The 12,483-nt window shown below is 44.5% G+C and overlaps 1 protein-coding gene across 1 annotated transcript in view; it reads left to right on the top strand.

Annotated features, from left to right (window-relative positions):
* Nucleotides 1-12,483, top strand: part of tmem63c (transmembrane protein 63C) — a 191,600-nt gene that overhangs the window by 101,057 nt on the left and 78,060 nt on the right. Inside the window, exon 13 of the mRNA XM_068038420.1 lies at nucleotides 2,123-2,229. Coding sequence (XP_067894521.1) covers nucleotides 2,123-2,229 — 107 coding nt within the window. The remainder of the gene's footprint in view (nucleotides 1-2,122; nucleotides 2,230-12,483) is intronic.

Below are 12,483 nucleotides of genomic sequence, written 5' to 3'. Positions count from 1 at the left end.
CCATTAAGGGACCACACGGGAAACATGAGATGAGATAAGAAATACAGAATGCACTCCATTAAAACGTTACAAAAACGAAAGTGACCGTTTAGATGGAAAGCTGTTCGCTGGACAGCAGCACATGTACTGCCTGCACAGTCCCAGACAATGGAAAGGATTTTAATGCAGTGCAGTGGACTGGTGCACATACAGTGCCCCAGACACTGGAAATGTTTTCAGAACAACTTACAACAGAGCAACTTGCCTTGGAGCAATCTCCTCTTTCTAATAAAAATGAAGCAGACTGAAATCTCCAAAACGACTAAATAATTGCGAGAAAATGCCCGACGAAACCGCTCCTCCTTCTACTTTCAGAAACTCGCGCCGAAGCTTCGATGCTTGCGTGAATACCCGTTGGCGTTGCATAAAGCGCATGCGGAGAGGCCGACCAGGCGCGTTGCCTGAGGAAGTCCACGTCACGCGATGACGTCATTGGCGCATGCGCTAACCATTCCTGGCAAGCCGGAACGCAGCGCATGTGCAGAGAGGAGGAGACCATCTGCGCATGTGCGCACCGCAGCGCAGCCTGATGACGTCAGTGGGGAGCTGCGTTGTCAGGAATCACTGTTAAAAAACAATTGGAGAATTTGGCTCGACAGAGATATTAGCATATCAACAGACTGTACTTCTAAGGACAAAGGGGCTATTCCCTGCTCCAAATGTAATCTACAATGGACTTTTGATTACCAGGCATTCCAGGTTAACTACTAACATGGCCGAATACACAAACAGACGTGGTCAGACCAGTTTAGTCACATGACTGTCTGACTGTTGGAGTTTTTTTAATTTGAACTGGCCACAGGGTTAAAACTCAGAAGGCTGTTTGCTTCTGGACTGGAAAAGACCTCTCTCCTGTCTGCTCTCATCAGCTTTGGAAACCACTGAAGACATATGAACCCCAAGAGAGAAAAGTCTCCTACAGTGAACAAGGTTTAAGCCCCAACAAAAAGTAAGACTACCTACAATCAAGGACCCTACAGTGAGCTTGAAGCACAGTTTTTAAAAAAAAAAAACCCTCTTCAGAGATTGCCTCAAACCTCTCCATTTTATTTTTCTTCTCTTTTGTCTCTATTTGCATGTGTGTATTGCATATACATACTAGCGTGGGGCGCGACATATATCCGAATTAGAGTTCAAGGTTTAATAAATTTCACTTTTCTTCTTTAAACCGAAGAAAACCTGGTGTTTATTTCTTTGCCTTATAATTGGAAAGCTGTGAACAAGGATTCACAAAGGAGGAGCTCAACAGTGTTTAAAATTAAACCGTTTCAATAAGACCAGGTGAAGACAGTAAAAGACCCCGAGACACCTTTCTCACCTGGTCGTAACAGTGTGAGATTCTCGTGTGAATGTGTAGCATTTTTATTTATTATATTTAAATTGGGGTTAGATTGCGAAGTACAATAACCTTACCTCTTGTTTAAACTCAAGAAAACCTGTTTGATTGGTTCTTTCACGATCACGTTAAAGTAGAAGGTAAAACACAGAGGTGGTAAGCACAACCACTGTTTCAAAAAGAACAAACCCTGTTGCAGTCAAATAAGAGGAAGGGCAAGAGGGGCAACTGTGACTGATTTCCTCAGGGCGATGCCTTGACCAGAGTCAAGATACCTAGTTTAAATTTCAAACAAAGCTTGGCAGTTAACTGTCAGTCACCGTAAACTGCTGCATTCTCCATGGCAATGCCTCTGCCAGAGTTCACTTGGCAACCAATCAGCACTATCTTCTCATGCAGTATCCCTTACATTGGTATTCTTGTGGATTGTCCTGATGAGTGCAAGATGAAAAGCTTCGATAACATGTCTCTATTTTCAGCAATACTCAAATTCTGTATTACCAAATAGAATGGTGTCGTTTATTGCAAGGGGAATGGAGTATGAAAGTAGGGTGTGGGGGGTGGGCAGAGAGGAAAGTGGAGTTGAGGCCACATTCATCAAATGGCAGAGCAGGCTTGAGGGAACAAATAGTCTACTCCTGCTCTGAATTCATACATTAGGGGGAAATGTTTCGCTACACGCACTCAGGTAACATTTTGTCTAATTTTGCTTTAGTCACATTCTTACTAAAGCCTTGTGTTTTTCAGAATCCAATTGTAACACAGTTTTTTCCGACTCTGCTCCTGTGGACATTCTCTGTGTTGCTCCCATTTATTGTGTACTACTCTGCTTTCTTTGAGTGTCACTGGACCAGGTAAATGTACTTTATTGGCTGTTAAGTATTTTGGGATGCGCTGATGTTATGGAAACAGGTGGATAAATGAAAGTTCTTCCTTTAATAGTCATTTTCTGAAGGGAAGATCTGGGTAATTCTGTGAAATCAAGATGTACTTTTTCCACACAAAAGGTAGTGGAAATCTGGAATGCTTTCCCCCAAAAATGCTGTGGATGTTGGGCATTAGCTGGAGATTACAAGGTTGAGATAGATAAATTTTGGACTAGAACGGGTATTGATGGGATGTGGAACAAATCCATCTGGATGGGATTGATGCAGTGATCTATTTGAATGGCAGTACAGGCTCGAGGGGTTAAATTGCCTGCACGCATCAAATTTAAAAATCAGTGTCTGTATATCCAGCCACACCCTTTACACTCCTACAGACTCCTCTCCTACAACTCTCCCTAGAACACTTTGATCCCCTCTACTGTTAATTATAATCAATTGTGTTTAATTATATGCACAGTAGAGGGCATTAACTAGGGGTTTCACTTGAGCACATATAAAGAGACACTTACTGAAACTAGTGAGGTTGAGTTAGGAGATATATGTTTGTAATGTTTTACTCTGTAAATAAATGTTAGAGTAAAAATTGGCTCCAGTACCATCCTTCACCAACTGGCTTTCTGGAATATAACATCCACCTCTCTTTGCTGCACCATTGTTGGTGCAGCCGTCAGGCCATCAGAGGTGTTCTTAAATCTTTCCATCTCCCTTTACACTTCAAAAGATCTCGAAGCCCATCTCTTCTCTTACACCTCTAATCGGTTTCTTCCTGGCTTAGCTGACTCCTGGAAGCATGTCTGTCAACAAGGCACAAGTTAGGAGTGTGATGGAATACTCTCCACTTGCCTGGATGGGTGCATCTCCAACAACACTCAAGCAGCTCAACATCATCCAGAACAAAGCAGCCCGCTTGATTGGCACCCCATCCACCACCTTCAACATTCACTCCCTCCACCACGGAAACAGTGACTGCAGTGCGTACCATCTAAAAGATGCACTGCAGCAACCCAAGGTTCCGTGCACAGCACCTTCCAAACCCACGGCCTCTACCACCTAGAAGGACAAGGGCAGCAAATACATGGGAACACCACCACCTGCAAGTTCCCCTCCAAGCCACACACCATCCTGACTTGGAACTTTATCGCTGTGCCTTCACTATCGTTGGAGTCATCCATGGACCAGGATTTTGACCCATTACCTTCCAGGAGAGCAGCAGACCTGCGGGAAGAACACAGAGCGAGGAGCAGATAAATAGAGGCTGAGGATCGTGGCCTAGAGCACTTACCTTCCAGGAGAGGAGTCCAGGTGCACCAGAGTTTGAAAACAAAGTGAACAGTGATGTCATAGGAAAGCTACAAGGTGATTGATTGGTGAGTAACTGCTGTTAGGGAATAATTCTAAATAGCTGGTTTAGTACACTGTTAGGGGGTGTGTGTAAATAGCTTAATAAGAAACAAGTGAGTAGCTGGTATTTGTTTTTGAGAAAAGTTTATTTTAACTAGTGAACTGTATTGATTTTTAGTAGAATTTATCAGTACTAGTAAGGTTTTATTAATAAGCTGTTGTAGTATTGGTAAGGTTTTTTCTTAGCAGTAGCAAAGGGTCAACTAATTAATAAAGCAATGGCAGGGTTGCTTCAACCTCAAGTGTGCACCTCCTGTGCTATGTGGGAGCTCCAGGATACTTCCCGTATCTTGGAGAACCATTTGTGCAGGAAGTGTCGTCAATTGAAGCAGCTTGAGCTCTGGGTTTTGGAACTTGAGCAGCAGCTGGCGACACTGCGGTGCATTTATGAGGATGAGAGCTATATGGACAGCACATTTATAGATGTGGTCACCCCACAGCTTAAGAATATGCAGGGAGAGAGGGAATGGGTGAACACCAGACAGTCAAAAAGAATCAGGCAGCGAGTGTAGGAGACCCCTGAGTGCATCTCACTCTCCAACAGGTATTCAGTTCTGAATACGGAGAAAAGTAATGCTTCACCTGGGGAGTGCAGCCAGAACCAAGTCCATGGCACCACGGGTGGCTCAGCTGCACATGGGGGTACAGGGAAGACTGGAAGAGCCATAGTGATAGTGATCTAATAGTCAGGGGAACAGACAGGCGTTTCTGTGGCCACAGACGTGAATCCAGGATGGTCTGTTGCTTCCCTGGTGCCAGGGTCAAAGATGTCAGAGGCTGCAGAGCATCCTGAAGGGGGAGGGTGAATAGCCAGCAGTCGTGGTCCATATTGGAACCAATGACATAGGTAGAAAGAGGGATGTGGTCTTGCAGTCAGAATTGATGGAGCTAGGTCAGAAATTAGCAAGCAGGACTTCAACAGTAGTAATCTCCGGATTACTCCCAGTGCCATGCGCAAGTGAGTATAGAAATAGAAGGATAAGACAGATGAATGCATGGCCAGAAAGATGGCGCAGGAGGGAGGGCTTCAGATTCCTGGGACATTGGGACAGGCAGGACAGGTTGCACCTGAACAGAGCTGGGACTGAGTTCCTTGTGGGATGTTTTGCTAGTGCTTTTGGGGAGGGTTTAAACTAGTTTGGCAGGGGGACAGGGATCAGAGGGTGGACTCAGTTGGGACAAAATCAGAAATTAAAATGGAAGGCGGAAAATTAATGGATGGGTCTGGAAGGCAGAGGAAAAGAGGGTTAGAAAATAAAGAGTTTGACAATGCTTAGGGGTATCTATTTCAATGCAAGGAGTATAGCAAATAAAGCAGATGAGCTGAGGACACAGATAGACACGTGGCAGTATGATATAATAGCTATTACAAAAACATGGCTTAAAGAGGGACAGGAATGAGAGCTCAAACTTCCTGGTTACAGGGTTTTCAGACGTGATAGGGAGGGGGATAAGAAAGGAGGGAGAGTGGCAATTTTGGTCAAGGAAACTATTACAGCTGTGACGGGGGCAGGGATGATATGTTGGAAGGTTCATCAAATGAGGCCATATGGATTGAGCTAAGGAACAAAAGGGGGCAATCACACTGCTGGGAGTGTACTATAGACCCCCAAACAAACAAAGAGTCAGCGGGAGATAGAAGAGCAGATATATAGGTAAATTTCTAGAGAAAAGTGCAAGAACAATAGGGAAATAATAGTCGGGGATTTTAATTACCCCAATATTAACTGGGATAGTTTTCATGTAAAAGGAATTGAGGGAGCAGAATTTGTGATGTGCATTCAGGAGAACTTTTCTGCCCAGTATGTAGCAAGTCCAAGAGAGCACACAGTTTTAGACTTAGTTTTAGGAAATGAAGATGGGCAGGTGGAAAGAGTGGCAGTGGGAGAGCATTTTGGTGATAGTGATCATAATTCAGTCAGTTTTAACATAATTATGGAAAAGGACAGAGAGAGAACAGGAATTAGAGTTTTCAATTGGGGCAAGGCCAATTTTACTAAGCTGAGAAATGATTTAGTGAAAGTGGACTGGAAACAGCTACTTGAAGGTAAATCAGTGTCAGAACAGTGGGAGGCAAAGGGGAGATTCAAGGGGTTCAGGGTAAACATGTTCCCACAAAGAAAAAGGGGGAGGCAGCCAAATCTACAGTCCTATGGATGTCAAGGAGCCTACAGGGTAAGATAAGGCAGCAAAGGAAAGCTTATGTCAACACCGAGAACTCAATACTACAGAAAGCAGGAGTTTTTTTTTTGAATATTCATTCATGGAATGTAGGTGTTGCTGGCTAGGCCAGCATTTATTGCCCATCCCTAATTGCCCTAGAGAAGGTGGTGGTGAGCTGCCTTCTTGAACCACTGCAGTCCATGTGGGGTAGGTGCACCCACAGTGCTGTTAAGAAGGGAGTTCCAGGATTTTGATCCAGCGACAGTGAAGGAACAGCGATATAGTTCCAAGTCAGGATGGTGTGCGACTTGGAGGGGAACTTGCAGGTGATGTTCCCATGAATTTGCTGCCCTTGTCCTTCTAGTTGGTAGAGGTCACGGGTTTGGAAGGAGTATAGAAAATGGAGGGGTGAAATCAAAAAGAAAATTAGGAAAGCAAAGAGAAGGCATGAAAGAATATTGGCAAGCAAAAATCAAGGTGAACCCAAAGATGTTTTATCAATACATTAAGAGTAAGAGGATAACTAAAGGAGAGAGTAGGGCCCATAAGAGATCAAAAAGATAACTTGCGTGTAGGAGCAGAAGATATTGGTCTGGTTCTTAATGAATACTTAGCATCTGTCTTCACAAAAGAGGGGGACGATACAGATATTGTAGTTAAGGAGGAAGAGTATTGGATGTGATTAGCAGAGGGAGAGAGGAAGTATTAATGGGATTAGCTTGCTTGAAAGTTGATAAATCACCAGGGTCAGATGAAATGTATTCTAGGCTATTCAAAGAAGTGAGAGGAAATAGCAGAGGGTCTGACCATTACTTTCCAATCCTCACTGGATACAGGTATGATGCTGGAGAATGCTAATGTTGTACCTCGGTTTAAAAAGGGAGTGAAGGATAGACTGAATAATTACAGGCCAGTCAGTCTAACCTCAGTAGCAGGCAAATTATTGGAATCTATTGAGAGACAGGATAAACTGTCACTTAGAAAAGGCACAGGTTAATCAAGGATAGTCAGCATGGATTTGTTAAAGGAAGATCTTGTTTGACCAACTTGATGGGATTTTTTTTTTTTTTTAAATAGAAGTAGTAACAAGGAAGATAGAGGAGGGTAGTGCAGTTGATGTAGTCTACATGGATTTTAGCAAGGCTTTTGAAAAGGTCCCACATGGCAGACTGGTTAAAAAAAATAAAATCCCATGGGATTCAGGGAAATGCAGCAAGGTGGATACAAAATTGTCTCAGTGGCAGGAAACAAAGGGTAATTGATGACGGGTGTTTGCAGTGGCATTCTGCAGGGCTCAGTACTAGGTCCCCTGTTTTTTGGGGGGTGTATATCAACAATTTGGACATAAATGTAGGGGACATAATCAAGAAGTTTGCAGACGACAAAGATTGGCCATATGGCAGAGAGCGAGGAGGATAGCTGTAGGCTGCAGGAAGATATTGATGGTCTGGTCAGATGGGCAGAAAAGTGGCAAATGGAATTCAACTTGGAGAAGTGAGGTGATGCATTTGGGGAGGTCAAACAAGGCAAAGGAATACACGATTAATGGGAAAATACAGAGAAATAGAGGTGGTAACAGGACAGGTTGATAAGGTGGTTAAGAAGGTATATGGAATCCTTTCCTTTATTAGCCAAGGTATAGAATACAAGAGCAGGGCGGTTATGCTGCAACTGTATAACTCATTGTTTAGGCCACAGTGGTTAGCACCGCAGCCTCACAGCTCCAGTGACCCAGGTTCAATTCTGGGTACTGCCTGTGTGGAGTTTGAAAGTTCTCCCTGTCTATGTGGGTTTTCTCCGGGTGCTCCTGTTTGCTCCCACAGCCAAAAGACTTGCAGGTTGATAGGTAAATTGGCCATTATAAATTGCCCCTAGTATAAGTAGGTGGTAGGGGAATATAGGGACAGGTGAGGATGTGGTAGGAATATGGGATTAGTGTAGGATTAGTATAAATGGGTGGTTAATGGTCGGCACAGACTCAGTGGGCCGAAGGGCCTGTTTCAGTGCTGTATCTCAATCAAATCAAACCAAACTTGAGTACTGTGTGCAGTTCTGGTCACCTCATTACAGAAAGGATATAATTGCACTAGAGAGGGTACAGAGGAGATTTACAAGGATGGTGCCAGAACTGGGAAAATGTAGCTATGAGGAAAGATTGGATAGGCTGGGGCTGTTCTCCTTGGATAAGAGAAGGCTGAGGGGAGATCTGATTCACATTTTGTACATTTCAGAGGTCTGGATAGAGTGGAGGTGAAGAGCCTATTCACCTGAACCAGAGGGGTACCAATATCCTGGGGGGGAGATTTGCTAGTGCTCTTTGGGGGGGTTTAAACTAATTCAGCAGGGGAATGGGAACCTAAACTGTAGTGCCAGTGTACAGGATGTTGAGAGTAGTGAGGTCAGGGATATGGTTACAAGGACGCAAGAGGGCACTGGCAAGCAAGAACTTGGTTTAAAGTGTGTCTACTTCAACGCCAGGAGCATCCGGAATAAGGTGGGCGAGCTTGCAGCATGGGTTGGTACCTGGGATCTTGATGTAGTGGCCATTTCAGAGATATGGGTAGAGCAGGGGCAGGAATGGATGTTGCAGGTTCCGGGATTTAGATGTTTCAGTAAGAACAGAGAAGATGGTAAAAGAGGGGGGGGGTGTGGCATTGTTAATCAAGGAGAGTATTACAGCGACAGAAAGGACGTTTGAGGACTCATCTACTGAGGTAGTATGGGCCGAGGTTAGAAACAGGAGAGGAGAGGTCACCCTGTTGGGAGTCTTTTTATAGACCTCCGAATAGTTCCAGGGATGTAGAGAAAAGGATAGCAAAGATGATTCTCGACAGGGACTAGTGTAACAGGGTAGTTGTTATGGGGGACTTTAACTTTCCAAATATCGACTGGAAATACTATAGTTCGAGTACTTTAGATGGGTCTGTTTTTGTCCAGTGTGTGCAGGAGGGTTTTCTGACACAGTATGTAGACAGGCCAACCAGGGGCGATGCCACATTGGATTTGGTACTGGTAATGAACCTAGCCAGGTGTTAGATTTAGATGTAGGTGAGCACTTTGGTGATAGTGATCACAATTTGGTTAGGTTTACCTTAGCGATGGGCAGGGACAGGTATATACCACAGGGCAAGAATTATAGCTGGGGGAAAGGAAATAATGATGCGATTAGGCAAGATTTAGGATGCATAGGATGGGGAAGGAAACTGCAGGGGATGGGCATAATAGAAATGTGGAGCTTATTCAAGGAGCAGCTACTGCGTGTCCTTGATAAGTATGTACCTGTCAGGCAGGGAAGAAGTTGTCGAGCGAGGGAGCTGTGGTTTACTAAAGAAGTTGAAGCACTTGTCAAAAGGAAGAAGGCGGCTTATGTTAGGATGAGACGTGACGGCTCAGTTAGGGCGCTTGAGAGCTACAAGCTAGCCAGGAAGGATCTAAAGGGAGAGCTAAGAGCAGCAAGGAGAGGACACGAGAAGTCATTGGCAGATAGGATCAAGGAAAACCCTAAGGCTTTCTATAGGTATATCAGGAATAAAAGAATGACTGGAGTTAGATTAGGGCCAATCAAGGATAGTAGTGGGATGTTGTGTGTGGAATCAGAGGAGATAGGGGAAGCTTTAAGAGTATTTTTCGTCAGTATTTACAGTAGAGAAAGAAAATGTTTGAGGAGAATACTGAGATACAGACTACTAGGCTAGATGGGATTGAGGTTCACAAGGAGGAGATGTTAGCAATTTTGGAAAGTGTGAAAATAGATAAGTCCCCTGGGCCAGATGGGATTTATCCTAGGATTCTCTGGGAAGCTAGGGAGGAGATTGCAGAGCCTTTGTCCTTGATCTTTATGTCGTCATTGTCGACAGGAATAGTGCCGGAAGACTGGAGGATAGCAAATGTTGTCCCCTTGTTCAAGAAGAGGAGTAGAGACAGCCCTGGTAATTATAGACCTGTGAGCCTTACTTCGGTTGTGGGTAAAATGTTGGAAAAGGTTATAAGAGACAGGATTTATAATCATCTTGAAAAGAATAAGTTCATTAGCGATAGTCAGCACAGTTTTGTGAAGGGTAGGTCATGCCTCACAAACCTTATTGAGTTTTTCGAGAAGGTGACCAAACAGGTGGATGAGGGTAAAGCAGTGGATGTGGTGTATATGGATTTCAGTAAGGCGTTTGATAAGGTTCCCCACAGTAGGCTATTGCAGAAAATACGGAAGTATGGGGTTGAAGGTGATTTAGAGCTTTGGATCAGAAATTGGCTAGCTGAAAGACAGAGGGTGGTGGTTGATGGCAAATGTTCATCCTGGAGTTTAGTTACTAGTGGTGTACCGCAAGGATCTGTTTTGGGGCCACTGCTGTTTGTCATTTTTATAAATGACCTGGAAGAGGGTGTAGAAGGGTGGGTTAGCAAATATGCGGATGACACTAAGGTCGGTGGAGTTGTGGATAGTGCCGAAGGATGTTGTAGGGTACAGAGGGACATAGATAGGCTGCAGAGCTGGGCTGAGAGATGGCAAATGGAGTTTAATGCGGAAAAGTGAAGTGATTCACTTTGGAAGGAGTAACAGGAATGCAGAGTACTGGGCTAATGGGAAGATTCTTGGTAGTGTAGATGAACAGAGAGATCTTGGTGTCCAGGTACATAAATCCCTGAAAGTTGCTACCCAGGTTAATAGGGCTGTTAAGAAGGTATATGGTGTGTTAGCTTTTATTAGTAGGGGGATTGAGTTTCGGAGACACGAGGTCATGCTGCAGCTGTACAAAACTCTGGTGAGACCGCACCTGGAGTATTGCGTGCAGTTCTGGTCACCGCATTATAGGAAGGATGTGGAAGCTTTGGAAAGGGTGCAGAGGAGCTTTACTAGGATGCTGCCTGGTATGGAGGGAAGGTCTTACGAGGAAAGGCTGAGGGACTTGAGGCTGTTTTCGTTAGAGAGAAGGAGGAGGAGAGGTGACTTAATAGAGACATAAGATAATCAGTGGGTTAGATAGGGTGGATAGTGAGAGTCTTTTTCCTCGGATGGTGATGGCAAACACGAGGGGACATAGCTTTAAGTTGAGGGGTGATAGATATAGGACAGATGTCAGAGGTAGTTTCTTTACTCAGAGTAGTAGGGGCATGGAACATCCTGCCTGCAACAGTAGTAGACTCGCCAACTTTAAGGGCATTTAAGTGGTCATTGGATAGACATATGGATGAAAATGGAATAGTGTAGGTCAGATGGTTTCACAGGTCGGCACAACATCGAGGGCCGAAGGGCGGCACAGTGGCGCAGTGGTTAGCACCGCAGCCTCACAGCTCCAGGGACCCGGGTTCGATTCTGGGTACTGCCTGTGTGGAGTTTGCAAGTTCTCCCTGTGTCTGCGTGGGTTTTCTCCGGGTGCTCTGGTTTCCTCCCACAAGCCAAAAGACTTGCAGGTTGATAGGTAAATTGGCCATTATAAATTGTCACTAGTATAGGTAGGTGGTAGGGAAATATAAGGACAGGTGGGGATGTTTGGTAGGAATATGGGATTAGTGTAGGATTAGTATAAATGGGTGGTTGATGTTCGGCACAGACTCGGTGGGCCGAAGGGCCTGTTTCAGTGCTGTATCTGTAATCTAAATCCCATCTGGCCCAGGGGACTTATCTATTTTCACACTTTCCAAAATTGCTAACACCTCCTCCTTGTGAACCTCAATCCCATCTAGCCTCGTAGCCTGAATCTCAGTATTCTCAACATTTTCTTTCTCTACTATAAATACTGACGCAAAATATTCATTTAACACTTCCCCTATCTCCTCTGATTCCACACACAACTTCCCACTACTATCCTTGATTGGCCCTAATCTAACTCTAGTCATTCTTTTATTCCTGATATACCTATAGAAAGCCTTAGGGTTTTCCCTGATCCTATCCACCAATGACTTCTCGTGTCCTCTCCTTGCTCTTCTTAGCTCTCCCTTTAGATCCTTCCTGGCTAGCTTGTAGCTCTCAAGCGCCCTAACTGAGCCTTCACGTCTCATCCTAACATAAGCCTTCTTCTTCCTCTTGACAAGCGCTTCAACTTCTTTAGTAAACCACGGCTCCCTCGCTCGACAACTTCCTCCCTGCCTGACAGGTACATACTTATCAAGGACACGCAGTAGCTGCTCCTTGAATAAGCTCCACATTTCGATTGTTCCCATCCCCTGCAGTTTCCTTCCCCATCCTACACATCCTAAATCTTGCCTAATCGCATCATAATTTCCTTTCCCCTAGTTATAATTCTTGCCCTGCGGTATATACCTGTCCCTGCCCATCGCTAAGGTAAACCTAACCGAATTGTGATCACTCTCACCAAAGTGCTCACCTACATCTAAATCTAACACCTGGCCGGGTTCATTTCCCAGTACCAAATCCAATGTGGCATCGCCCCTGGTTGGCCTGTCTACATACTGTGTCAGAAAACCCTCCTGCACACACTGGACAAAAACTGACCCATCTAAAGTACTCGAACTATAGTATTTCCAGTCGATATTTGGAAAGTTAAAGTCCCCCATAACAACTACCCTGTTACTCTCATCCCTGTCGAGAATCATCTTCGCTATCCTTTCCTCTACATCTCTGGAACTATTCGGAGGTCTATAAAAGACTCCCAACAGGGTAACCTCACCTCTCCTGTTTCTAACCTCAGCCCATACTAC

Source organism: Heterodontus francisci, chromosome 9 (assembly GCF_036365525.1).
Source record: "Heterodontus francisci isolate sHetFra1 chromosome 9, sHetFra1.hap1, whole genome shotgun sequence".
Taxonomy (NCBI): Eukaryota; Metazoa; Chordata; class Chondrichthyes; order Heterodontiformes; family Heterodontidae; genus Heterodontus; species Heterodontus francisci.
Note: the sequence above shows the minus strand (reverse complement) of the source record. Positions and strands in the feature narration are given on the sequence as shown.